This window comes from Martes martes (assembly GCF_963455335.1).
Source record: "Martes martes genome assembly, chromosome: 2".
Taxonomy (NCBI): Eukaryota; Metazoa; Chordata; class Mammalia; order Carnivora; family Mustelidae; genus Martes; species Martes martes.
The window spans coordinates 145,512,025-145,526,812 of NC_137889.1; the positions used below are offsets into that span (position 1 = coordinate 145,512,025).

Here is a 14,788-nt window from a genome sequence, read left to right on the forward strand (position 1 = left end):
GCTGCTCTTTCTGCACTTGCACATTTCTTCTCCTGTGAGTGTTAGGACAGCAGAACTGGGCAGTGAAGAAGTGAGAATATAAGGAGAGAGCCAAATAGACCTAAACCGCTAAGATAATAGGTTCGTGTTGTCTTGTGCTTGGGACCACCTGAGCGGCGGCAATGGTGAGACATCACCTAGAAGTGAGCAGACCTGGGTCTTATCCTGCTCTGCCCTGGCTTTTCCAAGCTCCCTGTGTGATCTGTGTCCCCACTGCAGACTGCTGGGAAGATAAAGCAACACAGAGTGTCCAGGGGCACCCAGCACAGCACCTGTAGAAAAGAATGGCACCAGGTCCCAGCATGCCCTACAGTGCTGACTCCGTGAAGAGGCTGGAACCGTGTGGGAAAGGCCATGGGCCCCTACCTTTCTCGGCTCCCGCATGGTCATGCTTCTCAAAGAGCAGGTAGTGTGGGCTCTCAGGGAGAAAGGGCAGGCTCACCAGCTGGACCAAGGCCGGGACAGCAATCACTCCAAACAGGTATGGCCAGGTGCTCTCCTGAAGGGAGAAACAGGAGGCCAGTGAATGGATGTGGCCTCCAGTCATCCTGCTGGGGCTGGGCCCCTGGAAAAAACAGCGTTGGCCCTCTGCAGAAGTCCCTCCCACACCACTGTGATCCCCACCAACAGGCTGAGCAACGGAACGGACACAGGGTTAGCCTCACATGTATGGCGTTCTCTGTGCACAAGGTAGGTCAGTTCTCATAACCACCTGTGAGGTGGCGACCTGAGAGGCTCAGGTGGGGCAAGGCCATGCAAGGATATCAGGGCTGGCTGACACCATGACCCCTGGGGCATCATGGTGAGACTTCCTGGTTGTGTGGCCTTGGAAACCACACTCGTGGCCCCTGGAAACCTGCGTCTCTTCAACCATGGATGGGGACAGCCACAGCCACTCCACAGGCTGTCCTGAGAGTGCAATCAGATAGAGCTTGGGCTGTCGGGCCTGGCACACAGTAGGTGCATGGGAAAAAAGACTGTTTTGTTGGTGTCAGCCCCCAGATGCCTCCAAGGCCCATGAGATGCAGCCCATTTTGGTCCTGTCAGAGGACATACAAGGACAGTGGCTGGAGCTTCCCTGATTCTTGCAGGCAGGTGTGGTGGGGCTGGGGTACAGCTGGCCCCTGAGGCAGGGGACTCTTCCGTGTCTGGGGCTGAGCAGGCAGGGCCCTACAGTCTGCGCCGGAGGGGCATTTGGGCCACCTCAAGCGGCACCCGTCATCTCAATGCAGCTCGCGTGCAGCAGGTGCTCTTCCTATGCTGGTCAGAGCAGCATTCTTCTTGAGTTGCTTTATTTGTTTATTTATTTTTAAACCCAGGTTTACAGAGGGAGCTCTCACTGGGTCTCTGCAGGAAGAGAAGGCCAATGGGAGGCAGTTCTGATGGGGAAAAGGCAAAAACACTCAATGCCAAATTCTTGGCATGTTCTATTTCCTCAAAAAGCAAAAGGAGGCCCGCAAGGAGGCACCTTCAGAACTTAAGACTTCACACAATGAGCCACAGGGCCGCTGCACCAGGGGGAGGCTGGGTTAGCTTCAGGTCGGGTTCTGAGCGCCCTCGGGGGCAGAACGTCCGTCTAGGGTTCTCCCAGGGCTGGCTCCTTCAGGAGGCCCTGGAGGCCAGAGACCCCCGTAAGTTCCCAGTTGTCCGATCTTTGGAGAGTCGAGCGGGGAGGGACCCCTGAAGCATGGAGCAGGCCAACTGGCTCACAGAAGGGCAAAGACCAGGTCCTGATTTTCCAGGGACCTTTGGTCCTACTTCCTTTTCTTTGTAGAACAGTGATTTATATTCACCAAACTCCAAACACCAATGCCAGCTTGGGGAGGTGGAAGGCAGACTAGCGGTTGCTGAGGGCCAGAGGGAGTGGGGACGGGGACAGTGACTGCCCCCAGGGATGGGCTTCTTTTTGGGGGGATGATGACAAGATTTGGGATTAGTAAAGAGCCATGATCATGCAACTTTGTGAATACACTAAAAACCACTTTAAGTAGTAAATTTTATGGGAGGTGAATTATAGCTCCATTTTTTTTTTTTTTAAAGACTGAGGAAGAAAGAAGAGTATCATATGTGTAAGTGGGACATTCACTATGCCAACTTGGTGTGTGTGTCTTGTTGCTGATTTTGTTTTTTCTTAGAGTTTACTTGCTGCGTCGGTAAGAGCAGAACAGAAAGCTGGGGAGAGGGGGCGCAAAGACAAGGGAATTAACCCAATTAAGCTCCTACTATGTGCCAGGCATGGTGTGAGCTTGTCACACAACTGTCTCATTTCACCTCCTGGCAGCTAGAGCTGTTGCTGCACGTTCCAGATGTGGAGACATAAGAGCACAGGCTAGGGGCTGCTAGCCAGCCAGCAGCTGTGCAGAGGGAATCACGCCAAGCTCCTCCCATAGCATCTTCCCAGAGGGGCGCTTTCAGGGGTGAGATCCTAGAAGCTGCCAAAGGGAGAAAGGAGGAGAGGAGCTGGAAGGACAGTGCGAGTAGGAACAGCCTGACAACTAAGGCCTGATCCTCCCAGGCTCACCGAGAAACCAGCACTGTGGCGGGAGCGCAGGACAAGGGGGGACAGAGACATGGGACCTGGGGTGGAGGCTGGTCAGAGGCAGCTTGGCTGCCATTCCATGACACTTGGACGTGGCTCCGAGGACCGCCAGGAGCTGGGGAAGGCTCTGCACACCTTCCTGAATCTACAGTCCAGCAGATCTGGTCTCACACTGTCAGGGAGCATAGTGAGTGGATTTCTATTATTACCGACAAGCCAAGTCTGTGGTATAGCCTGTGATCTGTGATGTCGTAAATCTTTCCTAAGGACATCACTCTGGTGGCTGTGGTCTGGACTCTGCCTCTGGAGAAAAGCAGATTCACTGACCTCAGGGTGGGCCACTCCTAGCTTAGGATGCTAGTGGTCTGGACCAGGGAAAGAAAATGGCAGGAATGTCCAGAGTAGACCTTGGGGGACACTTGACTCAGGAGAAGCCAAGCTTAGCCAACAGTGGAGTTCATGCACTTGGTTGCTATAAAACCCCAAATCCCACAGCTGTCTGGATTTGAATCCTGCCTCTATTGCCCGTTCTCTGTGGCCTTGGGCACCCTAAGTGCTTATGCTCAGTCTTCCTCTCTGTAAAATAGGGATAACAGGAATGCCTGTTCACAGGTCGTCAGGAGCGTTCCATGAGTTAATGGGTCTATCAAGGGTTCAGCAGGACCCCGCACATTGTAAACATTCAATGAGACAGAGTGTGGTAAGAAGCCCGTTTCCTAGATTATCTCCTTGAATTACCGCATTGCCCTCTGAGGTACAGACCATTACCACGCTCACATTTCAAAAGTACTCACTGCCCCACAGAGGGGTTACCCAGTTCACTAAGGCACATTTTGGTCACGGAGCCATGACTGAACATCAGGTCTTGAGAACCTGAGTTCTGATCAGTGGAGCCTGACCCCAGGTGCCTCAGCTACAGGGGAGGGGTCACAATGGCACCAGACACGGGATCTGACTTTCTCCCATCACCTCAGGCCGAAGAACCTTCAGTGGCTCTCGACGGTGCTCCTGGGCATTTGGTCCCAGCACAGAACCCAGGACTCAACCTTCTGTACCGCAGTTCGGACTGCTTGCCTCCTGAGGGCAGAGACCGTGCCTGGCACAGCATATCTGCGGAAGAAACGAGCAAGTGTGGGAAGGGGCTTTTGTACACACTGATCGCCTTCACACAGAACCCTTGGCAAACTGCTGAGGATAGCCTCTCACTCTCTTTTTCAGGAGCTGCTCACAGCAGAAGGCATGTTTTAAAGAACATGTATTACTCGCCTAACACAGGACCACGAGGTGTTATGGAAAGTCAATCTCAGATGAGTCTCCGTGATGCCAGTTAGAGCTTCCTATGTTGGGTAAAATATGAGGTCAGGATTCTTAACCCTGCTTATTTTACTCAGGAGGAAAGAAAAATGCATCATCTTGTTGGCCAGGATGATTTCCAACTCCTTTTCGGGTAAGATGAGTGGGTTGCACAATAATGCAATTATCTTGTTCCTGAGTCTGCAAGGTTTCCTTTTTAAAATCGACTTCTGGGTGGCACTGCCCCCAAGCTGTCGATGACTTCAGGCCTTTCCATAAATACTATCCTCCTGGACTGTGATGAGACAGCACAAAATCTTAAGTAGAGTTGGAACCACTGATCTTACCCTAAGTCAGGAAGTTAGGAAAGACCTGGCCGCGGGCCCTCTACCCCCAGACAAGCAGGACAGGGGAGGCGAGGCTGGTCAGCACTCAGACCACCAACGGGACAGGCTCCTGGGCCAGCAACTTGGTGCTGCTGGAGGTGAGAAGGGCAAGAATGAAGCCTACCTCACAGAGCCAATGGGGGGGACGAAATGAAGTATTTTTCTATTTTATCACATTCAGGATCTGATTATAGTAACAGCTGAATGTTTGTCGAGCACTCCGTGGGCCAAGCTCTGTGCTCAGCACCCCACAAACGCAACATGTGTTACACACACACCATTCGTGATGCCCTCAAAAAGTACAACCTTGGTTTTGGTCTCCTATGTTCCTTTAATGTTTAGTTGGTAGGGATGCTCCTCTCTGCCCCATCACAGGGGCTCAATCTTAGGACAGAGTCTCAGGGTCATTTTCAAAACAATAATCAAAATAAACCTGACTGAACGGCAAATTTTCTGTACCCCAGTCCAAGCCTGCTTTGGGCTTGGAGCTGTGGCAGAAAGAATCCGGGGTGGGGGTGGGGGCAGAGGGCGGATGGCTGCTTCTTATTTCTCTCCTACTCCTCTCTCCCCTCTGCAGCTTCAGGCCCGTGTCCAACCCCTCCATCCCACCCTCTCTCCCCCTGGAGTTCCTCTGACTTGGGAGTTTGCAGCTCTTCTATTTTTTTTTTTTAAAGATTCTATTTATTTATTTGAGAGAGAGAGCGAGCGAGCAGGGGTGGGGAAAGGGAGAGGGAGCAGCAGACTCCCCACTGGGCAGTGGGCCTGGATCCCAGGACCTGGGGATCATGATCTGAGCTGAAGGCAGACGCTTAACTAACAGAGCCACCCAGGCACCCCTGAAACTCTTCTAAAGACTCATGTCCTCTGCAGCCCCAAGAAATCCAGGGGCAAGGCTACCGTGTGCTGTTGTGTAAGTCCCACGGGGTACTGCTGCTGAAATCTAGCCCACTCCGATCTCCAAGCTGAGGGCCCGTGGGGCAGGTTTCTTAATTATGCTTTTCATTTTCTGTATTTTATGATGCTTTGGCATCTGGGGTCCTTACTGATCCTGCAGAGACTGCCCCTCCCAGGGGTGGCTGAGTCTGGTCATCGTAAACAACCTGCCAAGAGCATGCTTTCCACAAGCAAACCAACCAGAGCCCACACCCGCAGTGACCTCCTTTATCCAACAGTCACACATAAACCAATATTTCTCCTGCCCTAAGTTCCCCAAAGGTCAGGTCGCAGACAGCTAGATGGCCCCTACAGCCCAGAGTGAGCCTGAAATCATTCAAACTATGCAGCCCTAAACTTGTTCAAGCTCGTCTCCCCTGCCTTGCCCATACCTGGTGCCAAAACCAAAATAAAGGCTCTAGGCCTTGCTCACCCCTCCCTCCTTCCACTTCCTGAGGGACCCTGTGCTTGCTCCTGGGGCCCTGTGTGGAGTGGCTTCGGGCCTGCAATTGGGAACTGTGAACAATGAACTCTTCTTTCAAAAACAGTGTCTCCATGTCTGTCCCCTCGGCATACCTGATTAAAGGCAATCCCAGGCACATTTCAGAGGAGCTGGGCCATACCCTCCCCCCAGGCAGGGCACCAGGCAGGTTCTTGCTGTGGGCCCCCACTTCTCTCTAAGCCCCAGGCCAGCTCTATTGGCTCTCCTCCAGCTTCCTCAAGCACCGGCGATGTGAGCCCAGTACTCTTTCTGTTCATCTCCAGTGTTCCCCCAGGGCCATGCCTCTTCAATTTGGCCGCACATTGGAATCGCCTGGGGAGTTTTAAAAACTACTGATGCCCACTGTCTCCCCTACTTAGAGATCCTGGGTTCTCTGGCCTGGGAGCCAGGTTGTTCATGCTCTGCAGGGGGCTCCAGGGGCAGTGAGAGCCCAGGGCATCCCCTCCCCTTGCAGGGGATGATGGTGCAGGGCGCAGAACCAAGGGGCTCATCCCCCACTGCCAGGAGTACTGTTGGCTGTGGGACCACAGCTGGATCTCCCCAGGATGGACCCTTGGAAGATGCTTTGTCCACCAAGCCTGCCCACCCCTCCCCAGGAGCAACCTGCCTCCAGGGGCTGGCTGACGTGGGGACACAAAGGCCTGCCCCTCCTCCTCTGTCTGAAAGTGGGACAATCAGAGGGGTCCTCCGAGGTCCAGAGCTGGGCCAAGGTCTCTGCATGACTGAGGGCAGCTCACCTCCCTCCTCTGCTGAGGGTCACCTCCCTTACTTCCTGGCAGGTATGAGCTGAGCACACTTCCCAATCAGCTTCCTGCTCACCGACCTCCATCTCAGGGTCTCTTTGCCTGGAAACCCGACCTAGGACATGCCTGTGGACCCATGCCTCCCAATGTCCATGTCCAGCTCTCTTCTTTGCCTGGGGATCCTCTAATGCCAGGTACTCAGTGGCAGTTCTACTGACAACTCTTGGTTCCACATCCAAGCACAGGGTCTCTGACCTCGCAGGCTACCCAGTCCTGGCCCTTGATCACCACCCATCCAGAAACCCAGTTTGGAAACTTAATGTCTACACACCTGCCATTGGCCCTCAGCCCTCCCACTGACATCTGACTGACCGCCTGCCCTGCTGTGGCCCCACTAGCTGTTTCTCAGTCTTTCTCTCATGCATTCCCTCCCTTTCTCTTTTGCTAGCACTGGCCTTAGGGGACCTCCTTCCCACAGATCACCTGGATTCATGCTGCAGCATCTCGACTGTCCCCAAATCCTCCACATTCTGTTCCATCCTTCATAGCCTGAGTGATCCTTCTGCAAGGTGCCTGTGGTGTTCCAAATTACTTCTCTAAGACCTTTCAGGGGCTTCCCGTTGACCTGGAGGTGGAGCCCAAATCTCTCAGCCCGGGGTATAAAGCCCTGTCTTATCAGAACCCTGCTAAGATGCCTGCCTTGATGCAGGCTGGATAGCAGCACAGGTGCCTCCGTTCTGGTCCTGCCTATCAGATCTAAGAGCCTCTCTGACTCTACCTGCTGATGCCATGCCCTTGCACAGCCTGCTTCCTCTCCGGGGAATGCCTGCCCTCTACCTGCACAGCACCTACCTATCCTTCCATGTTTAACGTTCCAACCCATGGATGACATCTCCAGCAGGTACAGACTTCCATTAAAGCTCTCATTACTTCGTGTAGTGGTGGATTTCTTTCTGGGTGTGTCTCTCTGACTAGAGTGAGCTCCTCAGGGCCATCGCCCTGCCATGTTCTTTCATGTGTCAGCCCAGTGCCTGGCGCGTGGCAGGTGTCCCATTAAAGCTTGCTGACTGAGTGCAAGCTGGGTGAGATGAAGGGCACAGGCCAGCAATGCTCCTGCTGGAGACGGAACTGTGAAATAACACACACCCCTGCTTTTAAAGTACTTTAGCATTTTTAATGCTCCAACTTCCCAAATGGTATCCTATTAAAGGGCCAAATGCCATAAAAGATATTCCCCTCTGAGGTACTATTACAATTTCCAGTTTATAGAAGAGAAAACCAAGGCCCATAGGGTACCTGGGTGGCTCAGAAGGTTAAGCATCTGTCTGCCTTCAGCTCGGTTTTGGTCTCAGGGTCCTGGGATCGAAACCTGCATCAGGCTCCATGCTTTGGAGTCTGACTCTGCCTCTGCTCCTCCTGCTGCTCGTGCTCTCTCTGGCTCTCAAATCAATAAAATCTTTAGAAAAATCAAGTCTAAAGATAAATAAATATAGAAATAAGTAAAAGAGAAAACTGAGACCCAGAAAGGTCAGGCAACCGATGCAAGGTCAGGTGAGAAACCGGGGCGGGGTACAGCTGAATGAAAGCCTGGTTCTTCTGATTCCTACATGGGTCTCCTTCCAGGACATTATTCCTGACATCACACCATCACCTTCCCTCACAGTAGCTGTTGAGTGAATAGAAAAGTTATAAGCAGATAATATTAGGCTCAACCCCGTCCTGCTTCTCCAGAGAGAATCCTATACAGAACTCATCAGAGATCACTCCAGCTCAGCTCCAATGGCTCTGGCTCTGTCTATTACCGAAACATCAGGGATTCCATCAAGGCAAGGAGCTAGGGCAGATATTCCATAAGGAAAAACAGGGTGGAAATGTGTTCACCTGCAGAAGGTATGCTGGGGGAAATGTGTGAATGTCCCTCTCTTGTTGAGCTAGGTCTTCCAAGGGCCTCAGCCTCAATCACAAAAGTGCATGGAATCCCTTGACCTTGCCATCCCTATAACCACCTTTCAGAGAGGGACCCTGCTGGCCTCAGCTTTACAGAGCCCTGGAGGGGGGAACCTATGCCCAGCTGTGTCTACACAGGCTTGCCGATGGGTCCATCTGTCACCATCTCCACTCTAGGTCATGCAGAAATCAATACCATCTGACCCTACAGAGCCCAATCCAGGCTACTATGGTTCAACTCACTGCAGCAAACCTATTGTTCTAGAATCACTAATCTTGTATGTATTCAGGTTCTGATTCTATTTCAACAGAACAATAATAGGAATCTCAAGAACATGGGCTTTCAGAGTACTCCTGCCTTTTCCTGTGTAAGAAATAATACTGACATTACCCTCCAAGGGCATAACACTCGCCTCTCAGAAAGATGCTGTGAGTTTTAGGTGTGAGGGAAGCACCCGAGTAGTGACCCATAATTGCTTTTTAAGACAGGCCAGATCCCCGCCCCCCTTCCTGCAACATTTTCCTGCTTGTCAAAGGTTTTGTTGTCCTATGCCTTGCTTAGTTTTTCAAGCAGTCGTACGGGATGGTAAGGTCAGAAGCTACTATTCCCATTGTACTGATAAGGATACTGAGGTGGAGAGAACAGTGGATCCTGTAGCAAGATCTTCCATAAAACCAAGATTGTCCCTTCTCCATGTGAGAGAGAGAAGTCCACGCAGTTTTAAAAGGTTGTGGTCCTGCGGAGTACCTTTCCGAGCCAACCTACAGCAAGAGACTGACACCCACTGCATTCAGATTTGCTGGGTGGTTCATACACAGTAACTCAGTTTTATCCTCTCAATACCCCTGCCTTCATCCGCATCTTACAGTCGAGGAAACTGAGGCACAGAGAAGTTAACTCATGCACAGAGTCATGCATGCTCTAAATGGCCAAGCGGGGACTAACCCCAGGCGACGTGGTACCCAGCACGACACTCTCAACCCCCACGCTAGCCTCATGGACAGAAGGGACTCCTCAGCTGCACTTTGCTGAGGCAGACCTGACTTCCCTGACTTTACATTTATAGAGATCGCCTTTCTCTTTCCTGTGGAATTAGGTAGGTAGCCCCATTTTCTTCTAAATAAAGCTCTCTGCACTTGAAGCCCATTATTAATCCCTTTGTCAGCCTTCTGTGTTCTAGCTGAGTCATCCTGGTTTCTGGGTCTCATTGTTCAGACTCATTCACACCATGGCTTTGTCTGTCACCTCCTCCACCTTCCCCACTGTAGGTCATCTACCGTCGGATAGTGTCCTCCGAGTGGAACTCAAGAAAGGGAGACAAATAATGGTTTGTTCTGAGGCTTTAAAAGCATAAGGACATCCATGTGAATTGCATTTTCCTGTTGCTGACCTCAATTTAGGGCCTATGTACAGTGTGAGGCACGATTTTTTTTTTAACATTTTATTTATTTATTTGACAGAGATCACAAGTAGACAGAGAGACAGGCAGAGAGAAAGGAAGGGAAGCTGGCTCCCCGCTGAGCGGAGAGCCTGATGTGGGGCTTGATCCCAGGACCCCAGGATAATGACCTGAGCCGAAGGCAGAGGCTTTAACTCACTGAGCAACCCAGGTGCCCCATGAGGCATGAGAGGCCAAGGAGCAACCCAGGTTACCAAGGCTTCTGTGACCTTGGATGCCAGTCTTTCCCTTCTGTAGCTCTGTTCAGCTTTGGAGTTAGCTCCAAGTTCAAATTCTGGTTCTTCTCCTTACAAGTTATGGGGCTTTGAGCAAATGACTTACTCTCTCTAGAATCACAGTTCTCTCAGCTAGAAAATGCGGACGGTGATGAACACTTATTTTGCAGGTTGCTCTGGGGGTGATAGAGATGATATCCTAAGCATGGGCCTGGTACATGGGCGCGACCCAAGAGATAGTTCTTTTTCCCCTTTGCTGTGGTCCTGAGCCAGTGCAGGTGGCCCATCCTGATCGAAGAGTGGGCTGAGGTTAGACCCGCTGCCCTGAGCCTGACATGGAGTCTGGGTTGAGTATATGAAACTCACATCTCAGATCCACACAGGAAGTCTAGGAGTTGAGGACCAGCATACCAGCTCCCAGGGGCCCCCACTGAATTTCTGCCCCTCCTCCTTGTTTGCTCCCCCGCCCGCCGGGGCCTCTGTCCAGCTAGCTGGTACTCCTACTCTGGACACAGACAGCCCTAGTGGCCCTCTGCTGAGTGCACTGAGAAGGAGCATGGCACCCCTCTATCTAGGGCGCTGTCTCCTCATCTGTGGGATGTAGGTTGCATAGAGGTACACATGCCCATCCCCTCCACCTGAGTGCCCTTGGCTTTCAGCCCATGTAGGGTGCGAGGCTGGACTTCCAGAGTGCTGCTAGGATCTCCTTTCCTCAGCTCACTCACGTTGCCTTCACTCAGCCCGGGAGCATGTCCTGAAGGACAGGGCGGGTCGGAGGGCAGTAACAGCGGGAACAGAAGCGCAGGTGGGGAGGCCTATCCTTAGCTCCACCCAGGGTGTCCTGTTCACAGCTTTCTTGCCTCCACCACGCCCCCTATTCATAGAGCTGTGGTCAACACGTCCCAGCCCCTTGGGTGCCTGTCACACTCGGATGAGCAGAGGCTCCACTCAGTATTACTGTTTTTTATGAAGAAGGGTCTTTTCAGAGCCTCACTCTTCCTCCTTATCTTTCAAATACCTTAAATGTTAGGAGACCAAACCCAAAGAAAGTGCAGAGATTTCAAGCCAAGGGCTATTTTCTGGCACTGCTTCTTGTCACCAGCCCCTCAGCACAGGGGCGTCCCCACTTGCAGACTGTGCGTCCCCACAAGCAGGCAGGTGGGTGGAGGGGCCTGAGAGAAAAGGCTGGTTGGGCCAGCGAAGATGGCCAGCCAGCACCAGCGGAGCCTGTGTCTGGGAGTCTCAGGAGAGGCCACACCCTGTCGTGGAAAGAAACTACCAGAATAATAAGGCTCATACTGTTCAGCCTGGCACTCAAAGTGGTCCACGTGGCCAGCACTGCAGCCTCAGCTCCTTCCCTGGCCCCTTCCCATCCCCAGGGGTTCCAGGCTCTCTCAGGGAGCTCCTGGTCTCTGACACCTCTGAGCCTTTGCAGGTGCAGTTCCCTTTGTGTGGAAAACCTTTGACTTCTTCTGGCCTGCTTGACAAATTCTTGCTTCATCCTTGCAAACCTCCCTGTGAGGCCTGCCCGGACACCTGCAGGCAGAAATAAAGGATCCCTTGTTGGTGCTCCACTGGCACAGGCCTCTGTTACACCCCTTCTAATATGGCAGTGGGCTCATGTTGTCTTTGTGCCTATTTCTCTTGCTGGAGCCCAATGTGGCCGAGAAGCTGATTATATTAGAGATCACTGGCCGGCAGCGAATGCACATTGACTGCACGTGAGAGCACCTGCAGGGCTGGGGTCCAGGGCCTCAGTGTGGGGGCTGGGGGTCACAGGTTGAGGGGTCTGGCTGCCCTAAGCTAAAGACACTGAATCCCCTGCGAAGGTGGTGGGTCATTGATTGAAGACACCTGAATTCCTGTCCCAGCTCTGCTGCTCATTGGCAGAGAAACCCTGGGTAAGTTACTGAAATTCTCTGTGCCTCAGTTTCCTCATCTACAAAATGGGTATGATGCCGGTCAACTCATTCGGCAGGATTGTCGTAACGACATAGGTCAATATGTGCAAAGTGCCTGGAATGTGTCTGTCACGGAGTTGGTGCTATGCCCGAGTTTGGTTTAACTGATTGACTGACTGTCATTACTGCCCTTGGGCCGTCCTGTGTCTTCGAGCAAGTCATTCCCATGGTTCCCTCATCAGCCCACTGAGAAGACTGGCTCGGCCAGCTCTGTTGTTCCTTCTAGACATACCAGCTTCTAAATGAATACTTTGAGGGACACCATGGCCTGATTTTTGATGCGACAGATCTCCTGCTGCTTTTGTATTTGTGTTTTGCTGGTATCCAGAGTTGGTTCTCTCTGTCTCTCTCCTCCCGGTAGCTCCTTCCTCTCCAGCATTTCCCCCCGATCATGCTGCTGAGGCAGGTGTGGGGTCTCCCTTATTTGTTTTCCTTCTCTCAGAACTGCTGGCTTGCACTGACTGCTGCCCAATTTTAAAAACCAGTTTCATATATTTTGTCTGTTTCTTGGTGGTTTAAAGTAGGAGGGTTAATCATGGATGGAAACAAAACTTTATGTGGGTTTTTGGGAAGAAAAAGTTGGATTTTTAAAAAAGATTTTATACATTTGAGAGAGAGAGAGAGCACGGGCACAAGCGGGGAGAGTAGCAGAGGGAGAGGGAGAAGCAGAATCTCCACCGAGCAGGGAGGCTGGTGTAAGGCCCGAGCCCAGGACCCCAGGATCTTGACCTGAGCTGAAGGCAGATACTTTACTGACTGAGGCACACAGGTGCCCCAGAAGCAAAAGATTTGAAGCCATTTTTCTCCCCATATCTGGCCCCTATCTATTTCTTCGACCTCTGTCTCATACCACCCTCCCCATTCACTCCTGTCCCCAGCCATGTTTTCTCTTTCTAATCCCTGCCTTTGCCATCCTTTGGCCTGGACCTCTTCCCCATTTTTGTAAGCCTGCTCCTTCCAACCAGTCACCTTCAATGCCACCTCTCAAAGAAGCCTTCCCTGACCATCTATTCCTTTTATTTATTTATTTGTTTCTTTTCAGCGTAACAGAATTCATTGTTTTTGCACCACACCCAGTGCTCCATGCAATATGTGCCCTCCTTAATACCCACCACCTGGCTCCCCCAACCTCCCACCCCCTGCCCCTTCAAACCCCTCAGATTGTTTTTCAGAGTCCATAGTCTCTCACAGTTCATTTCCCCTTCCAATTTCCTCAACTCCCTTCTCTCCATCTCCCCGTGTCTTCCATGTTATTTGTTATGCTCCACAAATAAGTGAAACCATATGATAATTGACTCTCTCTGCTTGACTTATTTCACTCAGCATAATCTCTTCCAGTCCCATCCATGTTGATACAAAAGTTGGGTATTCATCCTTTCTGATAGAGGCATAATACTCCATAGTGTATATGGATCACATCTTCCTTATCCATTCGTCCATTGAAGGGCATCTTGGTTCTTTCCACAGTCTGGTGACTGTGGCCATTGCTGCTATAAACATTGGGATACAGATGGCCCTTCTTTTCACTACATCTGTATCTTTGGGGTAAATACCCAGTAGTGCAATTGCAGGGTCATAGGGAAGCTCTATTTTTAATTTCTTGAGGAATCTCCACACTGTTCTCCAAAGTGGCTGCACCAACTTGCATTCCCACCAACAGTGTAAGAGGGTTCCCCTTTCTCCACATCCTCTCCAACACACGTTGTTTCCTGTCTTGCTAATTTCTGACCATCTATTCCTGAGCTCGACTATTCCCACAGGTGTTTCCTGTCTTGTCACTTTTTAAGATTTTATTTATTTATTTATTTTATTAAAAAAAGAGCATAAGTGGGGTAGGGGCAGAGGGAGAAAATCTCAAGCAGACTCAATGCTGAGCGTGGAGCCTGATGTGAGGCTCAATCTCACAGCCCAGAGCCTATGACCTGAGCTGAAACCAAGAGTTGGATGCTCAACTGACTGAGCCACCCAGGTGCCTCTCTATCTCATCACTTTCTGAGTAGGACAGGGAGTAGCACCTTGGATGTGCTCAGGACTGCCAGTGAGTGGGTGATGTTGGAACCCATGTCCATGTAATGTCAATTTCTTTTTTAATGTTTCCTGTTGTGGTGGTAGCTGTGTTTTATGTGGTGGGGGGAGGGATGGGGAGGACAGACTTGGGGTGACTCTACTTCCAACAAGAGCACACGGAGCTCTCTTTTGGTGAACTGTGCTTGGGCTACTGGATAACGCTCAGTCAAAACTTAGCCCTGGGGCACCTGGGTGGCTCAGTCCCTTGAGTCTGCCTTCAGCTCAGGTTGTGGTCCCAAGGTCCTGGGATCAAACTCCACATCAGTCTCCTTGCTCAGCACGGAGCCTACGTCTCCCTCTCCCTCTGCCCCTCACTCATGCTCTCTCTCTCTCTCTCATTCTCTCAAATAAATAAAGTCTTAAAACAAACAAACAAAACAGCCTCCAGAGTGTGTGCTGATCAGTAGTTAAACAGGAATCATCGAGGAGTCAGACTAGCAGGATGAGAAAGCCCAGGCAGAATGTATGTTTCTGCTCCGGAGAAACATATTCATTTCTGATGGAAAGACAATTAACATTTTCCTAACCCCCAAATTTGTTCTTTTCTGATCCAGACTCTCAATCACTCAAGGCTTTCCAAGGAAAGAATAGGCAGGAACTGAAAGTCTAGGTATTATTGAGAGGAAAGAATAAGAGAAAACAGGGTGATCTGAGTCTTCAGAACTGAGAAAGAACACAAGAGTGTAGTTTCTGTGATGAGCTG

General features: G+C 51.3%; 1 protein-coding gene across 4 annotated transcripts in view; it reads right to left on the bottom strand.

Moving 5' to 3' along the window:
* The window catches only part of SLC2A9 (solute carrier family 2 member 9), a 214,319-nt gene that overhangs the window by 107,369 nt on the left and 92,162 nt on the right, over positions 1–14,788 (bottom strand). For all 4 annotated transcript variants that reach the window (XM_080797062.1, XM_080797063.1, XM_080797060.1 and 1 more), the window contains one exon: positions 406–538. In XM_080797062.1, coding sequence (XP_080653188.1) covers positions 406–538 — 133 coding nt within the window. The remainder of the gene's footprint in view (positions 1–405; positions 539–14,788) is intronic.